Below are 18,628 nucleotides of genomic sequence, written 5' to 3' on the forward strand. Positions count from 1 at the left end.
GAGCGTGAAGAAACTCAAATCTATTGGATGTATGCAAAAACTTGATCTGTCATAGTATCTTCTGGATCCCTCTACCTGGCTCATCTGCAGTCATCTTCTGTCCTTGACTTTTCCAGTACTAAAGTCATTTGAAATGTGACAGCCTGCTGCAGTGCTAAGTCCTGGTAACTCTCTACCACTGTAGGAATTAGACAAAAAATGCCCACAAGCTCCCACATACAGGTACTACAACATGTAACAAATGTTTATTTGTTTTGTGTTAATTATTTATCTGTGATTTATTGATGGAATTTGGTTGTTAAAGTTTAACAGTACTTTCAGCTCACAATCCACATTCACAATCAATCACATGCCTGCGATTCCTGTGGTATTATGCTACAGATTTGTTTTACAGCTTTTAAAAGACTCGGGGATTTTCTCTCTACACTCAGGGGTAGCTGGTATGTGTAATATTTTCTGATGAGGCTAATTGAATGAATTTGTTTTATTTTTAGCGCACAGTGCACGATTCTCTTTCTATAGAGCAGCATATTTCATAAAATGTTTTGCATTTTTTGTAGTGTTCCTGAAACAGGGTGACGCCAATTCTATTCTGAAAAGATATCGAAGAAAAAATTATCTCCTTGAAGAGATACAACAAGGCAATATTGAACGTGAATGTCGGGAAGAAGTTTGTACTTATGAAGAAGCAAGAGAAGCTTTTGAAAATGATGAAAAGACAGTAAGTACCAGGCATTAGCTAGTTTGTAGTTGTACTGATGTATTTACTTTCACATTTGGCTTTGTTATGACCATTCCTAATAAGTGATAATTTGCCTTACCTTCTCATTTGTAGGAGTTAGAGTTTGTGGCTAACTATACTTTACAAGTATCCATAATTTACACAATATCAGAAGTCCTTTCCTTAAAGGATGGTATGTTTTGTAACTCCAAAACATAAAATTTCATTTAAATATTTTTATTAATATTGAAAATCAACAACAAAAAATACATTAAAATAATCAAGTCAACATATCAATACGTATAATAAGAGTTAAACTATCAACCAAGCTAAACAGTATATCAATAATAACAAGAGAAAAAACAAAATGTTAAAGCTTTTTTTTTGGAAAAAACAAAGAAGGAAAAAAGAACCCCTAACAACTAAAACAAAAAAAACCCCCTACTAACAAAAAATAACCGAGGGGGGGGGGGGGAACCCATTTGGAGCACAAACCCAGAGCTATATGCCATACAAGCTTCCATTTTAAAAAAAAGACATCAATCCGCCAACCAAATCCATTTACCCAAGAAGCAGAAGGGGACCATCTTAATTAACTCAAATGAAATGATAATAGCGGGCAAAAGAGTCCCACCTTTTCTCAAAGTCAAGTTCGAGGATCAAAAGTTTGACCTGATTTTTTTTTCCCCCAGATTAAGACATAACATCACCTGAGAGAACCATTGTATCAAAGTGGGAGCAGAAACATCTTTCCGTTTTAATAAAATAGCCCTTCTAGCCAATAATGTGACAAATGCAATTACGTGTTGGTCTGATATAGAAATACCGTGAATATATTGAGGAATTATACCAAACAAAACTGTCAATTTATTAGGTTGTAAATTTATTTTTAAAGCTTTAGAAATTGTAGAAAAAAATAGATTTCCAAAACTGTTTCAATACAGAACACGACCAAAACATATGTGTCAGTGTAGCTAACTCAGCTTTACATCTATCACGCTGACTATTAACATTAGGAAATATTTTAGACAGTCTCTCCTTTGTCAAATAATAATGATGTACAATTTTAAATTGAATTAGAGAGTGACTGGTGCAAATCGAAGAAGAGTTAACCAACTTCAAAATTCACAACCAATCCTCTGTTATCAAGGTCATGTTAAGCTCTGTTTCCCAATCTTCCCTAATCTTAAGTAAAGGGTAATTATGCTGATATAATAATAAATTATAAATTTTCCCGGTGAAACCTTTCACTAAAGGGTTCATTTTAAAAATAATGTCTAACAGGTCAGAATCTTGTATATATTGAAAATTACTTAAATATTCTTGTAAGAAATGTCTGACCTGAAGATATTGCAAAAAGTGAGTATGAGAGAGAATATTTAGTTACTAATTTCTCAAAGGACATCAATCGGCCTTCTTGAAACAGATCCATAAAGGAATAAATTCCTTTAACTCCTCCAAAAAGAAAAGGTAGGATCACTGAGTGAAGGGTAAATAGTTTCAATAAGTTAAACTAAGAAGGTTAAGTTTTTTAAGATTAAAAATCTTACGAAACTGGTACCAAATTTGTAATGACTGCTTAATCATAGGATTTGTATTTAGAATAGAAATTTTGGCTAGTTGTACAGGTAAAGAAGCTCCTAATAACGAAGTTAAGTAAAATTGTTTCACAGCTTTCAATTCCAAATCAACCCATGGTGGTCGTTCATTTTTATCAGTCCAACATAACCAAGAACAGGCGTAAGGTATATTAACTGCCCAGTAATACATTCTTAAGTTAGGCAAAGCAAGACTTCCATCCTTTTTTAATTTTTGTAAATGACCTTTTCCAATTCTTGGTCTTTTATTATTCCAAACAAAGGATGAAATAATAGAGTCAACCTGATCAAAAAACTTCTTAGTTAGAAAAGCAGGAATATTTTGAAATACATATAAAAATTCTATGAGCTCTTTCAATATCAGGAGGCTGAGGTTGAATATCCGGAAACAGAGATTGAAACAAATTGGCAAAATAGTCCAATAAATTCCCACTCTCAGAACCTTCCTTCAGTCCAACAATTCAAATGTTATTCCAAAGAGACTTCGCCTCTAAATTGACAATTTGCGTTGAGCCTGTTCCAAGCAGGTTGAAATATCCACAATCTGACGTTTCGATTCTTTAAACTCAGTATTCAAGGAAATAATATTTTCCTCTATAGTCTAAAAACTCTGTTGGGACAACTTCAACTCAGAAGTGTTATTGTCTATTTTGTTGTCGAGAGCCATCAACACACATTCCAAACGCTCAGCCGAGACAGGCTATCCTCTGATTTTTCTTTCAAAGTTTTTCCTTGACCATTGCTACACTCAAAAAGCTGCTTTTCACTTCGTAAAGGATATGACATAATAACGACTATTTCCCTCTAAGAGCCGAGAAATAAAAGTTAAAAATGCAAGGTTTAAACTGGGGAATAGGAGGAATTAAAGGCAGCTGCAAAAGTTATGTATTACTCCATGGAGCTGTAGGCGGAAGTCCCCAAAACGTAAAACTAACCGAAAGAAAAATGTGACACCGGGGATAACGTGTCTGTACTTGTTTTACTTTAGTGAGGTATGCGCATATGATGTGGGATAATGACATATGCCCTTCACATATTTTTATGTATAACCTATAATGAATTATGTAAACAGTAAAGAATGCTTAATCTAACATATTTACAATATTACTGAAATATTAATTACACAGCAGATGTAATCAAATTCAAGAACTTCCAAGAGCATTGGATAAACAATTCAAGGGGGTGGGGATTTTGCTAGACAAAAGAGCGTAAGATTAGGATTAAATGTTAGCTTTATTTTTCAAGGAACTACTATAGATATAAGGACTAACCAATGACTGCCTTCTGTTCTGCATACTTTATTGGTTTTAACTGTTGAATTTACAAATATAGGGAAAGTTTTAAATGCTAAGGTTGTGAAGGAAGCATTTGAAATTAAAATTAAACTGTAGAACTGGGAGGGTATAATATTTGAGTATAAAATGTGTGGTAAATATCCTGTTTCTACCATTGGAATCCACACTGAACACAATGAAAGAAATTTTAGAATTGACACTGTCATTTGTTTTTATAATGTTTTATCATGTTGACTTTACAAATATCTGTTGTCAAAGAAGCAAGTCCCTTGTTCAAATCATTTTTCACTAAGTGGAAATTTAAATATTCTATTAGTTCGGGTGAGAAAGTATCTTAATTTCATTTGCAGTTGTGTGTGAAGATGAGGTTCAGTGGTTGGAGAAACAAGTGCCCAGCATAACACATTGCATATTTCAGCATTGGGCATGGAATACACTTGTATGGAAAGTAAAAAGTGATACAAAACTACAGTGATTATTTCACCGTTACTTGGCTGGTATTATGTTGAATACTGGCAGTAAAAACAATTTGACTATGGAGGAAGAACCTAATGAGAGTAATATGGGAAATGCTGAGATGATACATGTTGGATTGGAAGGGGCTTGGAGTTAAATATGAAAAGCATGTTGAGGAATGAAGGGGAAGAAAGAGGCTGACAGTAAAGTAATATGGATACTAAGCAGCAAGATGAGCAGGTGGCTGTCATTCTATTTTAATTATGTTCTTGGTGAACTGAATGCCAGAGATGTTTGAAAATTCATTCCTATATTTAGGAATGCACAATCAGTGCAAGTAACTTCTGTTTGCTTGATAAATATCATATCCTTCCCCTGTGGAACACAACTGAAGCTGATAATTATTGCCTGCTTCTGTCTTTCCTTTGCCCAAGTGTGTTAAGGATTAATTGTCAAAAACTACTTTGACAGGAAGTAAAAGGTTTATAAAAAAAAAAAAATAATTAAGAACTCCATCCCATGATACTGCTGTTCAGTGTGGTTGTGGCTGCGCCAATTTTCCATAGACTTCAATTCTCTCATCTTTCAAAAACGTATACTATAAATTTGATCTGACCCCCACAACACTGGGGTCTACAATTCCAGAGTTCCAACACCTTTTAGAAGTTCTTGCGTGCCACAGTTTTAATTAATAGTCCTCTTAGTTTGTGATGATGTCCCCTTGTTCAGGATTCTGCTACTGTTGGAAATGTGTCAATATCTGCCTTGTCATGACCCTCAGGATCTTGTACAATGAGATACATAGTTGTTAATAATTAATGTTCTTGATAAGGGCATCTGAAAGTAATCTCAAGAACAGCTGAAAATAAAGTGCAAGGATGATTCTTTAGGTAGAGAATTTTTTTGTGTAATTGAGCAAGCGGTAGATCTCATAAGCTGACATGAAGAAATCACCCGACTTTAAGTGACAAATATTATTATTCTCAAACTTTTATCTTATCGCCTAAATAGGAACTTCTTCACTCAGAGAGTGGTAGGTGTGTGGAATGAGCTTCCAGCAGAAGTGGTTGAGGCAGGTTTGATGTTGTTGTTTAAAGTTATATTGGATAGATATATGGACAGGAAAGAAATGGAGGGTTATGGGCTGAGTGCAGGTCGGTGGGACTAGGAGAGAGTAAGAGTTCGGCATGGACTAGAAGGGTCAAGATGGCCTGTTTCCATATTGTAATTGTTATATGGTTATATTGACTAATATTTATATTTACTAATTTTTACTATTTTTAGTATTTAATATTTGTAATCCAGGGAGTGGGAAGTGCAGAATCAGATATCGCTGTGATGATTGTATGTCCTCGTATCAATTGTCTGGCAAGAATAAAGTACAAAGTATAAAGGGAGGAATTTGTTGGAATGTTTTAATGATGAGAAATTGGTTATGTGTGTGAAGAGAAAGGACAAAGGATTTAGGATACAGCTTCTGCCAGATGATAACATTTATTGCAAGAAATGGGTAACAAAACTATCTGGATTTACTATGTTATGAGCAAATATTGGTTTAAGCTGTGGAAGACATTATTGTTAGCAGTGGGCAAGGAGATTTCTACTGTCCACTTGGAGAATTATCTGTTGGAAACATGGAAAATGTCTTTGCCATGCATTTTTTTTCCAGGAAAAATTCGTTGATATTTCATTAACCTTTTTGAAAAGTTGCTTGTCAACACTTTCCTCATAATAATTATTTCTTCATCATTGTTATTTCTTCAGCGGTTTAATCAAGGCCCGACTGCGCAAGCGCATGGATGTCAGCCAGTGAGAACAGCAAGAAGAGTTTAAAAGGAGACAGCTTTATAGAGCGGGTGTCAGGAGAGTGGGGAACAGAGTAGAGGGAGACAGTAGGAAGGCTTTGGCTCAACAGGGCTTCAACAATAACAGGTTGAGGCGAGGTAGGTTACCTCCCAGCCTCCTGGACAGCCACATCTGCGCCAGGTGCGTCGAGCTGCAGCTCCTTAGGGACTGTGTTAGGGAACTGGAGATGTAGCTCGATGACCTTTGTCTGGTCAGGGAGAGTGAGGAGGTGATAGATAGCTACAAGCAGGTAATCACACTGGGGCCTCGGGAGACAGATAAGTGGGTAACAGTCAGGAGAGGGAAGGGCAGGAGTCAGAGGCTAGAGAGCACCCCTGTGGCTGTACCCTTTAACAATAAGTACTCCTGCTTGAGTACTGTTGAGGGCGACGGCCTACCTGGGGGAAGCAATAGTGGTTGCGCCTCTGGCACAGAGTCTGGCCCTGTGGCTCAGAAGGGTAGGGAAAGGAAAAGGATGGTAGCAGTGATAGGGGACTCTGTAGTTAGGGGGTCAGACAGGCGATTCTGTGGATGCAGGAAAGAAACACGGACAGCAGTTTGCCTCCCAGGTGCCAGGGTCCGGGATGTTTCTGATCGCATCCACGATATCCTGAAGAGGGAAGCAGACTACAGGGAGTTGAGAAGCAGGACTGAAAAGGTAGTCATCTCGGGATTACTACTTGTGCCATGTGATAGTGAGTATAGGAATAGAGTGAGGTGGAGGATAAATGCGTGGCTGAGGGATTTGAGCAGGGGACAGGGATTTGGATTTCTGGATCATTGGGACCTCTTCTGGGGCAGGAGTGACCTATACAAAAAGGATGGGTTGCACTTGAATCCCAGGGTGACCAATATTCTGGGGGGGGGGAATGTTTGCTAAGGCTATTGGGGAGAGTTTAAACTAGGATTGCTTGGGGGTGGGAGCCAAACTGGAGACAGAGGAAGAGGCGGTTGGCTCACAAATAGAGAAAGCGTGGAAACAGTGCGAGAGAGAGAGAGAGAGGATAGGTAGATGAGAGACAAGAACACGCTCAGACCAGTGGTGTGAGATGTGTCTGTTTTAATGCAAGGAGTATTATGAACAAAGCGGATGAGCTTAGAGTGTGGATCAGTACTTGGAGCTATGATGTTGTGGCCATTACAGAGACTTGAATGGCTCAGGGGCAGGACAGGGAAGGAGGCAAAAGAGGTGGGGGTGTGGCACTGTTGATCAGAGATAGTGTAACGGCTGAAGAAAAGGAAGTCATGGAGGGATTGTCTACGGAGTTTCTGTGTGTGGAAGTTAGGAACAGGAAGGGGTCAATAACTACTAGGTGTTTTTTATAGACTACCCAATAGTAACAGGGACATCAAGGAGCAGGTAGGGAGACAGATTCTGGAAAGGTGTAGTAATAACAGGGTTGTCATGGTGGGAGATTTTAATTTCCCAAATATTGATTGGCATCTCCCTAGAGCAAGGGGTTTAGATGGGGTGGAGTTTGTTAGGTGTGTTCAGGAAGGTTTCTTGACACAATAAGTAGATAAGCCTACAAGAGGAGAGGCTGTACTTGGGAAATGAACCTGGTCAGGTGTCAGATCTCTCAGTGGGAGAGTATTTTGGAGATAGTGATCACAATTCTATTTCCTTTACCATAGCATTGTAGAGGGATAGGAACGGACAAGTTAGGGAAATGGTTAATTGGAGTAAGGGGAAATATGAGGCTATCAAGCAGGAACTTGGAAGCATAAATTGGGAGCAGATATTCTCAGGAAAATGTACAGCAGAAATGTGGCAAATGTTCAGGGGATATTTGCGTGGAGTTCTGCATAGGTACATTCCAATGAGACGGAAAGGATGTTAGGGTACAGGAACCATGGGGTACAAAGGCTGTTGTAAATCTAGTCAAGAAGAAAAGAAGAACTTAAGAAAGGTTCAAAAAGCTAGGGATTGATAGAGATCTGGAGGATTATCAGGGTAGTAGGAAGGAGCTTAAAGAAATTAGGAGAGCCAGAAGGGGCCATGAGAAGGCCTTAGCAGACAGGATAAAGGAAAACCCAAGGCATTCTACAAGTATGTGAAGAGCAAGATGATAAGACATGAGAGGATAGAACCAATCAAGTGTGACAGTGGAAAAGTGTGTATGGAACCAAAGGAGATAGCAGAGGTACTTAATGAGTACTTTGCTTCAGTATTCACTGTGGAAAAGGATCTTGGTGATTGTCGGGATGACTTACAGCAGACTGAAAAGCTTCAGCATGTAGATATTAAGAAAGAGGATGTGCAAGACCTTTTGAAAAGCATCAAGTTAGATAAGTTACCAGGAGAGAGATACCCTAGGCTACTGTGGGAAGTGAGGGAGGAGATTGCTGAGCCTCTGGCGATGATCTCTGCATCATCAGTGAGGACAGGAGAGGTTCCAGAGGATTGGAGGCTTGCAGATGTTGTTCCACTTTCAAGAAAGGGAGTAGAGATAGCCCAGGAAATTATAGACCAGTAAGTCTTACTTCAGTGGTTGGTAGGCTGATGGAGAAGAACCTGAGAGACAGGAGTTATGAACATTTGGAGAGGCATAATATGATTAGGAATAGTCAGCATGGCTTTGTCAAAGGCAGGCCGTGCCTTAGGAGTCTGATTAAATTTTTTGAGGATGTGACTAAACACATTGATAAAGGTAGAGTCGTAGATGTGTGTATGGATTTCAGCAAGGCATTTAATAAATTACCCCATGCAAGGTTTATTGAGAAAGTAAGGAGGCATGGGATCCAAGGGGACATTTCTTTGTGGATCCAAAACTGGCTTACCCACAAAAGGGAAAGAATGGTTGTAGATGGGTCATATTCTGCATGGAGGTCGGTCACCAGTGGTGTGCCTCAGGGATCTGTTCTGGAACCTCTACTCTTCATGATTTTTACAAATGACCTGGATGAGGAAGTGGAGGGATGGGTTAGTAAATTTGCTGATGACACAAAGGTTGGAGGTTTTGTGGATAGTGTGGAGGGCTGTCAGAGGTTACAGCAGGACATTGATAGGATGCAAAACTGGGCTGAGAAGTGGCAGATGGAGTTCAACCCAGACAAGTGTGAGGTGGTTCATTTTGGTAGGTCAAATATGATGACAGAATATAGTATTAATAGTAAGACTCTTGGCAGTGTGGAGGATCAGAGGGATCTTTGTGTCCAAATCCATAGGACACTCAAAGCTGCTGTGCAGGTTGACTGTGTGGTTAAGAAGGTGTACGGTGCTTTGGCCTTCATCAATCATGGGATTGAGTTTAAGAGCCAAGAGGTAATATTGCAGCTGTATAGGACCCTGGTCAGACCCCACTTGGAATCCTATGCTCAGTTCTGGTCGCCTCACTACAGGAAGGTTGTGGAAACCTTAGAAAGGGTGCAGATGATTTTTGTTATACTCGTGATATCCTGAATGAAATTAGTGTAATGTAGATGCTTCTGATTTTCAGGAGACCTGCGCTGATCCCCTGAACCATGAGGTGGATATCTTGGGTGATGCAAAGCACAGGAGACAAACTACAGGAACACTGATTGAAAAACAATCAGTTGGTGTTCTTTGGTGCTGTGGGCAAATAAGTAAATATAATAAATCTCATCTGGGAGAACCCAGGCCAGTTTCAATGTCCTGTGCAATGTTGTAGCCATGATCCTAACTGTACAACAATGAATGATCTTTTCAAAACTACAGTTTATTTCTATTTTGTTTTTATCTTAACACCCTGTTGAACCACTCTCAACAATGTTGTTATTCTGCAGTCTAATTCTGCTCATCGTACCCTGTTCCAATAAAGATGAATCCTTTGCAGATCTGTTCATACTAGTAGGTCATTCTAGACTGAACTTGTCAATCAGCTTGCTTCAACTGCAATATAGAAAGAAAATTGTTGCCTTTCCCAGACAGATTTTTTAATAAAACTCTTTTAAAATAGTATTAGAACTTTAGTACATGTGGCAATAATAAACCAAAGTACAATTAAAAAAACCTTGTCTGCAGAAAATACCTTTTCTACACATCGATTCATTAAAACAGTGCACTGAGGTAGTAGAAGGTAGAATGAAGTGTTAAATTTAGAGAAAACAGTGCATGTAGAGAGTAAAATGATGTAGATTGAAGTTGAGTCCATCTTGTCATACTTGTGATCCATTAGATAGGTTAGACACTCTACTGTCTTTACTCAGTACAGGTAGGTCTCCTATAAGCCATGGTTTCTTAATATGAATTGGGAACCTCTTTGCATTATGCAGATTCATTATAGCACAGTCAGAAAACCTGTAACTCTTTGCTTTGAACACAGCGACAGCCTGTTCTGCTATAATGCAAAGCTGCTTAGAGACGTAACAATTGAGTTATAGCAGAACCAACTGATTATTTGTTGATTGGAACTAAGTATTCATTTTCATTTTGCAGGTTGGACTGCCTCAAGTATTGCATTTTGATAAGAGACAGTTTGGCCTGCAGCTTAAGCTACTAGCCACTAAACAAATAGCTTTGAATTTATGACAGTAGGGACAGGAACCATTCAGAATTATTTATTTGATTTTATTAAAAGTTCAAAGTAAATTTATTATCAAAGTACGTATTGTATGTAACCATATACAACCCTGAGATTCATTTTCTTCAGGGCAGACTCAATAAATCCATAATATAATCAGTGAAAGACCATACCAGCTTGAGTGTTTAACCAGTGTGCAAATGATGAAAAACTGTGCAAATACAAAAAGATAGAAGTAATAATAAATGAGCAATAAATACTAAAAACATGAGATGAAGAGTCCTTGAAAGTGAGTCCATAGGTTGTGGGAACATTTCAGTGATGCGTCAAGTGTATTTGAGTGAAGTTATCTCTTTTGGTTCAAGAACCTGATGGCTGAGGGGTAATAACTGTTCCTGAACCTGGTGGTGCGAGTCCTGAGGCTCCTATACCAATTCCCTGATGGCAGCAGCGAGAAAAGAACATGGCATGGGTGCTGAGGGTCCCTGATGATGGATGCTGCTTTCCTGCAACAGTATTATGTAGTTGTGCTCAATGGTGGGGAGGGCTTTACCTGTGGTTGTCTCGACCCTATCTACTACTTTTTGTAGGACCTTCCATTCAAGGGCATTGGTATTTCCATAACAGGCTGTGATGCAGCCCAGTCAATATACTCTCCACCACACATAGAAGTTTGTCAAAATTTTAGGTGTCATGCTGAATCTTCACAAATTCCTAAGGAAGTAGACATACTGCCATGCTTTCTTCATAACTGCACTTGTGTGCTGGGTCCAGGAACAATTCCTCCAAAATAACACTGAAGAATTTAAAGTTGCTGACCTCTCCACCTCTGATCCTCTGAGGACTGGGTCATGGACCTCTCGTTTCCTCCTCCTGAAGTCAGTAATCAGCTCCTCGGTCTTTCTGACATTGAGTAAGAGATTGCTGTTGGTGTACACCACTCAGCTGGAGTTTTGATCTCCCTCTTGAATGCTGAATCATCACTACCTTTGATTCGGCCTATGACAGTGATGCATTGCCAAACCTGAATATGGCATTGAAGCTGTGCATAGCCACGCGGTCATAAGTATAAAGCGATTAGAACAGGGGGTGAAGCACACAGCTTTGTGGTGCATCTGTGCTAATAGAGATTGCGGAGGAGATCTTGTTACCAATCTGAACTGACTGGAGTCTGTAAGTGAGGAAGTAGAGGATGCTATTACACAAGGAGTTATTGAGGCCAACATTTTGATGCTTATTGATTAGATTTGAAGGGATGATGGTATAGAATGGCCAGCTGTAGTCAATAAAGAGCACGGCTCTTTTGTATCATTACTGTCCAGGTGTTCCAGGGTTAAGTGAAGAGCCAGTGAGATGACATCTGTGGATCTGTTGCTTCACAGGCAATTTGGAGCAGATCCAAGTTGCTTCTCAGGCAGGAGTTGATGAGTTTCATCACCAATCTCAAACTATCGCTGAGGATGTAAATGCTACTGGACAATAGTCATTGAGGCAGGTTACTGTGTTCTTGGGCACTGGTACTGTATAAGTAAAGCTGCTTGTACAGGTGGGTACCTCAGACTGATGAAGTGAGAAGCTAAAGATCTGAGTGAATACACCAGTCAGTTGATCAGCACAGGTTTGTGGTAAATGTGTTGGATGAAATGCTGATATCCAGTATTGACCTTAATCTGGAAGGCAAATGTGCTGATGATATGAAAGTCAGTAGTTTCAGATGGACTGTAGAAGGATTTGGATGGATTGGGTGAAAGAGCAAAGAAGTTCCAGGTGAAATGTAGTTTAGGGAAGTGTATGCATATGTACTTTTGGTAGGAAGAATAAGACATAGACTAACTTATAAATAATGAGAGAATTCAGAAATTTGAATTGGTGGCTCTATGGGTTACAAAGAAGGTAGATTAAGTTGCTAAATAAATAAGAAATTATACTGTATCCAGTAACCTATTCTATTCTGATTTTAAGAGGCAATTTAGAAGAAACAAAAATGGAGATAAAAACATAAATGAGAGAAACAAATGTTTAAAAAAAAATTGAATTGGAAGAATCGGACAAAATTTCCTAAGTGGCATGGATTACATATGTTAGATTCATAGATTATATATGAACCTTGTTATTTTTAAAGTATTTGTAGTAATATTACTTCGTGTGGTATGTGTGAGTTGTATGTACTGTGTTGTGTACTTTGGTCCGGAAGAATATTGGCTTGTTTGGTGGTATACCTGTGTACGGTTGAATGACAATAAACCTGACCTTCAACATAGAAAAGGGTTGTTTGGGCTTATTATTAACACTTAGTTATATCCATGATTTGTCAGCCCCAGAACATTTTGATAACTTTAAAATTGATAAATGAAGCAAAACTGCCCGGTCTATTTATCCAAATTCTTTCCAGGTGAACAAGAAAACTGGTAACAGGAGGAACACACACAAAATGCTGGAGGAATTCAGCAGGCCAGGCAGCATTTATGGAAAATGGTAGAGTCGAAGTTTCAGGCTGAGATGTCGACTATACTCTTTTCCTGGATGCTGCCTGGCCTCCTGATTTCCTGCAACATTTTGTTTGTATTGCTTGGATTTCCAGCATCTGCAGATTTTCTCTCGTTTGTGATTGATACCAGGAGGATATTGCATTTGATCTTATCTACAAGTTGTTTCTACCTAGTAGCATATTTGTAAATGGCTTGACAAACAGCAGTCAATTTTAGCTTCTAACTGTACTTGGAAACAGATTATTTCAGGTACAGTTGAAAGCTAAAATATGATGGGTATAAGCTGGAGAAACAAGTTTCATTAGGCTGTGTGGTCTGTATTCCAAACATGGAAGTGGAGTGTTTATTTTGGGAGAGTAAGGATGTGAAATGAAGGGTTGTATGAAAAACAAAGATCCAGGTCTTTCAGCCCACATCCATGCCTGTTTTTTTATTTTCATCCATCTATACTCATCTGCCTGCATGCTAACCAAATGACAGTAACAGTCAGTATTCATTTATTTCCAGTGGAGGGTATATAAAAAAAACTTAAACAGGAAAGCACAGCTGTTCAGAAAGTCATTTTTCTGGTTAATGTGGTTCCATGGAGGGGAAAAAATCCTTCTGATGTATGCTGGTTAATGTTGAGTGAATTTACTTCACTGTTCCATTTGAATGCAAAGTAGAAAACTGATGGAGCACATAAATCTCATGTACCCAGTGATGATATTCTTCTCTCTCTTCCTCCCCCCACCATTTAATTCCTCAAGTAAATCTGATTTCAAATTCCCCACTTGAGAGAGTAACTAAATCCAGCTGCCTGTTATTTTTGAGAGAGTCCTTCTTTTCAAACTGAACATTTTTTTCAGTTTAATCTTGTAAATATCTACTTTAGTTCAAGCTGGAATTGATCTTATAAATTGTAGAAGTGTGAGAAAAGAATTCCTGTAAAGTTGTACAGCATTAAATTCAGTTGTAGTTGGGACCTTGAGTTTCTTCATCTTGCCAGCTATTGCAAATGAACCTGTCCATGTCTGGCATGTCCATTATTTGACATGAGCAATGTGAACAGCAGTTGCAAACTCTGCACTTCATGCTGTTCACAAGGATGTTGTTTATTTCAGTAGTTGCCTGAAATTAAAGATAAAATTATTCACTTGGCTTTTACAATTAATTGTGCAATATGTATTCAAATTTCTTTATCGTTAAGATAAAAAGCTTTAAAGATTTTCCTGCAATACTTTTTTTTTTAATCCTCTTCTGTCCACTTTTCTGCCTTTTGTCTTCCCTTAAGAAAATGTACCATAACATAATATTTCACTTGTTTAGAATTGCCAGTGTTGGAATACAAGGGCTCCTGTCACCAATTCTTTTGCCAGCCTAAGAATGTCAGGAATTATTGTCTATGCATTAGTCTTTTGAAAATGCACAGAATGTAAAGGAACAAAATTGCCTTGTAAAGGTAGTGTCTGAGGGGCATTTGCAAGTAGTGGTATGGTGGTTTAAGTTGCATGTTTGAGAAGTGTTGTTAAAGAAGCTTAGCTAAGTTTCTGTGATGCACTTGTGGATAATAAGCATTGGGTTGGTGGAAGCTGTGGATGTTTAGGCTGGAGGTTTATATGCCAGCCAAGTAGTCTGTTTGGTCTTGGGTAGTATCACAGTGCCTAAATGTCAGAGCTGTATTCATTTGGATAAATATTCCACACTACTCCTGATAGGCCTTGTGGATGATGGAAGGACTTGGGGAAGAGGGGGTGGAAATGGCAAATGTCAGACAATGAGGAAAATCAGCTTGGTCTAGAATTTCTCTAAGTATGAGTGTTGCCTTTTATTCCCATTCTAGTCTTTTCCACAAAACTCCTGAAACTGTTTTTCCTTCCCATCATGAGGGTATAACTGTTAAAAAATAATTTCATTCAGCTGTCATTTTTATGGAATATAGTGCAGAAAGATTTCATGCTAAACAATATTTTGAAATCAGTGTAAATCAATTTAACCTCTTTTTATTTTTAGAATGACTTCTGGACAGATTACATAAAGGGACAAAATGAGAATCAAGGGAGTGGTGCCAATGTCAACATGGAATCAGTTTATCTTGTGGCTCCTCTGATAGCTGGCCTCCTTGTAATTATTATCATTCTCTTTGTTATCTGGCGATGCCAGGTGAGAAAGGCAAATCGCAGGCAAAATACATATGCCCAGACTCAATTCCAGGCAAACCAAGCCACCAGGAACTTGTCAGTGGTTGTATTTGGTTATAATGAGCATTCTGTCAGTCCGCTTGATAGATTACGTACCCTGCAGCCAGAAGGCATGTCCAGTGGACACTCCAATCAAAACGGACCCCCTGTAAGATTGTCTGGGTTAAATTCAGATCCCCCCCCATCCTATGATGAAGCTACTAACCAAGTGGAGAATGTAAGAATCAACAATGAAGTGCGGCAAAGTGAAGATCCTCCGAAGTATGAAGAAATTATGAGTCCGGCATAGATAAAGTTGTATATTAAGTTGCCAATGTTTGAATATTTTTATTTAATAAAATATAGTTATTAATTTCTCACACCTGCATTATATTACAATTAGAGGGTGCTTTTGTACCACATGTAATGCAGTTTTTGCGGTCAGCTTTGTTACTAAAATTGAATCCTTTTGAAATTTATAATTTGATAAGTTATAGGAATAAGATATTATTTCTTGAGTTAATGTTCAATTGGGTTGATATTTTTGGGAACAAGAATAAATAGGAAGAGCTAAAAAAAAATACCCATCTGTAGTATTTTACTTCACTGGTGAATCAAAGTTCTCTAAATAGCACTGACACTTTAATATAGGCTAGACACAGCTATGGCTACAGAGTTTCCACTTGTGTGCTTCAAAAAGATTGTTTCTATTACAAAGATAGAATTAATATTCATATTTCATTGCCAATCATTTTAGAGAGGAACTAGAAATGCTGCTCAGAGGTTGTGAAATTCCTTCAATTCATTTTGTTCTTAATTGAGGCAACTTGTTATTTAGTATCTTTATTCTGCAGTATTAAATTAGTAATAGTTAACTAAAACTGTCCCCATTGCTGCTGCTGTTGAGTAGATAGTGGAATTTGCATTATACAGAACAAGTTATAATTGTGTTATTGTTAAATGATTTATAATCTAAATATAAGTTATTTGCTCTTTTTAAGTTACAGACTGAATCATTGTTTAATCGTCACACTTCTGATCCAGAATTGTTGTTTTCCCATATAAAACATGGAAAATAATTTGGAAAAGACAATATTTTGCTTTCAAAATAATTATGAAATGAAGTTGAATATCTTATTTTAACAAAGTTTCTCATTCTAATAAAGCACATGTAATTTTTTTCCCCCCCAAAAAAGTCAGTATTGATTATTCACCACATCTGAGTGATGAAAGCAGCGTGGGTACTTTTGCTACAGTCGAACAATGGAATTGAAACAATATCTTGTTTCTCTAGCAATGCAAATCTCAAGAAGCTTGCACACATTAGGCCAAGAGTTAAATACTTCAGCTCTATATTAAAGTGATGTACATGGTTGTTTGATTTTAAAACTCTCTTGCACTTAGGGTTCAAGTTGAAGACCGGATTTAGCTTTTGTTTTCAAATAGTGGAGGAAGTGATAGATATACTAAAATTTGCTTTTACTCTTGTGCCTCAATCTCCATATTCCCATGCTGGATTCTGGTTCTGGACGTTTCAGCGGCTCCTCCGACTACATGCTTGGCTTCAGACACAATGCAAAGTGCTGATCATTGGCTTCACTGACAATTTTAATATATTTTGGGAATGTGCCACCTTTTTCACATCTGACGGTCTTCACCCAAACAGTCTGGGCTCATGGAAACTGCCTGCAAACATATTCCACTGCACTCTGGCAAGCCAACATGTATGACTGTTTACAATCAACTACATACATGTGAGATCCTCCCCTATTGACTTCCTCCTCATCGTTCACTGGTTCTTCACAGCCATTCTAATATACTACCTCTGTCACTGACATCAGTCCCAAATAGGATTCCTATACTTCCCAACCCTATTCTATAGCCTGTAAATGTTACTCATCATGTTCACTGAAAAGACCACCAGATTAAACTATCCCATGAAAGGTGTTAACAGAAACTACCTTCTACTTGTAAAATATGCCTCCCCTGTTGCAGCACTCTGGCCTATTCTAATCAAAGCTAGAATGTGAGCTTAAATAAGACTTTTATCTTAAATGATATTATCTCTACAGACCTTGATTTTATGTTCTTAACTGAGACCCGATTGTGCCAAATGAATACAGTCAGTTATCTAAACTGCGTTCCCCTGACTATGACAATTTTAGCATACCAAGGCCCAGTGACCAAGGTGGAGGGCTTGCCACAGTGTTCAAGCAACACTTTAGTTGCAATCTGTCTGTTAACAACTTTTCAAGTTCTGTGTTGTATATGTTTAAAGTTTGTGGTAGGGATCCTATCCTTTTGTGTTAATCATTCATCACCTCCCTCTCGTACCCCATCCGTTATTTATTTTTATACACATATTCTTTCTCTCACTCTCCTTTTTCTCCCTCTGTCCCTCTGACTATACCCCTTGCCCATCCGGTGGTTCCCCCCCACCCTTGTCTTTCTCCCCGAACCTCCTGTCCCATGATCCTCTCATATCCCTTTTGCCAATCACCTGTCCAGCTTTTGGCTCCATCCTTCCCCCTCCTGTTTTCTCCTATCATTTTGGATCTCCCCCTCCCCCTCCCACTTTCAAATCTCTTACTAACTCTTCTTTCAGTTAGCCCTGACGAAGGGTCTCGGCCTGAAACGTTGACTGTACCTCTTCCTAGTGATGCTGCCTGGCCTGCTGCGTTCACCATTTAAAACTGTTGACTGAGTCTGCATCCCTTACAGTTTTAGGTATTGAGTTCCACAGTTTAGGAGCTGACCTGCCAATTTTCTTTTGAGGGAGATTGTTTAAATTTAAGAAAAAGGCGGGAGAAGACCTGAGAGCTCGAGCAGGGTTGTAGAATGAAAGTGATCCTGTAAAGTACTCTGGTCCCAGACCAATGAGAGCTTTAAATACAAGAAAGAAAACTTGAAAATCAATTCTAAAAGATACAGGCAGCCAATGCAGAGTAGTAATGATGGGAGTGATATGCTCCCTCAACCTGGTTCTAGTTCAAAGTCTAGTAGCAGTGTTCCGAATGAGTTGAAGTTTGTCAATAGATTGCTTTGAAAAAAGTGGTAAAAGTGCATTGTGGTAATCTAGTCTATTTGATCTAATGGTATGAATTAGTTTTCAGCATCATTACATGACAAAAATAGACATAGTTTTGCAATATTTCTTAAGTGTAGAAATGCTGCTGTGGTCACTTCCTTTATGTAGGATTTAAATCAATTCTGAATCAAGGATAACATCCAGGTTTGACACTTTTGATTTTACAAGGGGAGCCAAATATCCAAGTTTATCAAGAAGTTTATCTCTTTCGGCTTTGGGACCAACTAAAAGTATTTTAGTTTTATCTTCATTTAGTTTTAGGAAAATATTGCTCATCCATTTGTTTACTGCAGCCATACCTGAAGTCAGAGAAGATAGGGCGTTATCATTGTCAGGCTCAACTGAGATATACCATTGTGTATCATCTGCATAACTGTGGAAATCCATTTTGTGCTCCCTAATGTTAACTCCTGGAGGAGCATGTATAAGGAGTTGGAGACCAGGACAGATTCACTGAGCAACACTAAAAGGTACATTATATGTCTTAGAAAAA

At 38.4% G+C, this 18,628-nt stretch overlaps 1 protein-coding gene across 6 annotated transcripts in view; it reads left to right on the forward strand.

Moving 5' to 3' along the window:
- Nucleotides 1–16,166, forward strand: part of prrg1 (proline rich Gla (G-carboxyglutamic acid) 1) — a 30,356-nt gene extending 14,190 nt beyond the window's left edge. For 3 of the 6 annotated variants that reach the window (XM_072262302.1, XM_072262304.1, XM_072262305.1), the window contains 2 exons: nucleotides 561–721; nucleotides 14,881–16,166. In XM_072262302.1, the coding sequence (XP_072118403.1) occupies nucleotides 561–721; nucleotides 14,881–15,357 (638 nt within the window). In that variant the 3' untranslated portion in view covers nucleotides 15,358–16,166. Of the gene's footprint in view, nucleotides 1–334; nucleotides 441–560; nucleotides 722–14,880 lie in introns of those variants that run through there. The other 3 variants (XM_072262307.1, XM_072262308.1, XM_072262306.1) reach the window with 2 other exon arrangements.
- The last annotated feature ends 2,462 nt before the right edge of the window (nucleotides 16,167–18,628 follow it).

This window comes from Mobula birostris, chromosome 6 (genome assembly GCF_030028105.1).
Source record: "Mobula birostris isolate sMobBir1 chromosome 6, sMobBir1.hap1, whole genome shotgun sequence".
Taxonomy (NCBI): Eukaryota; Metazoa; Chordata; class Chondrichthyes; order Myliobatiformes; family Myliobatidae; genus Mobula; species Mobula birostris.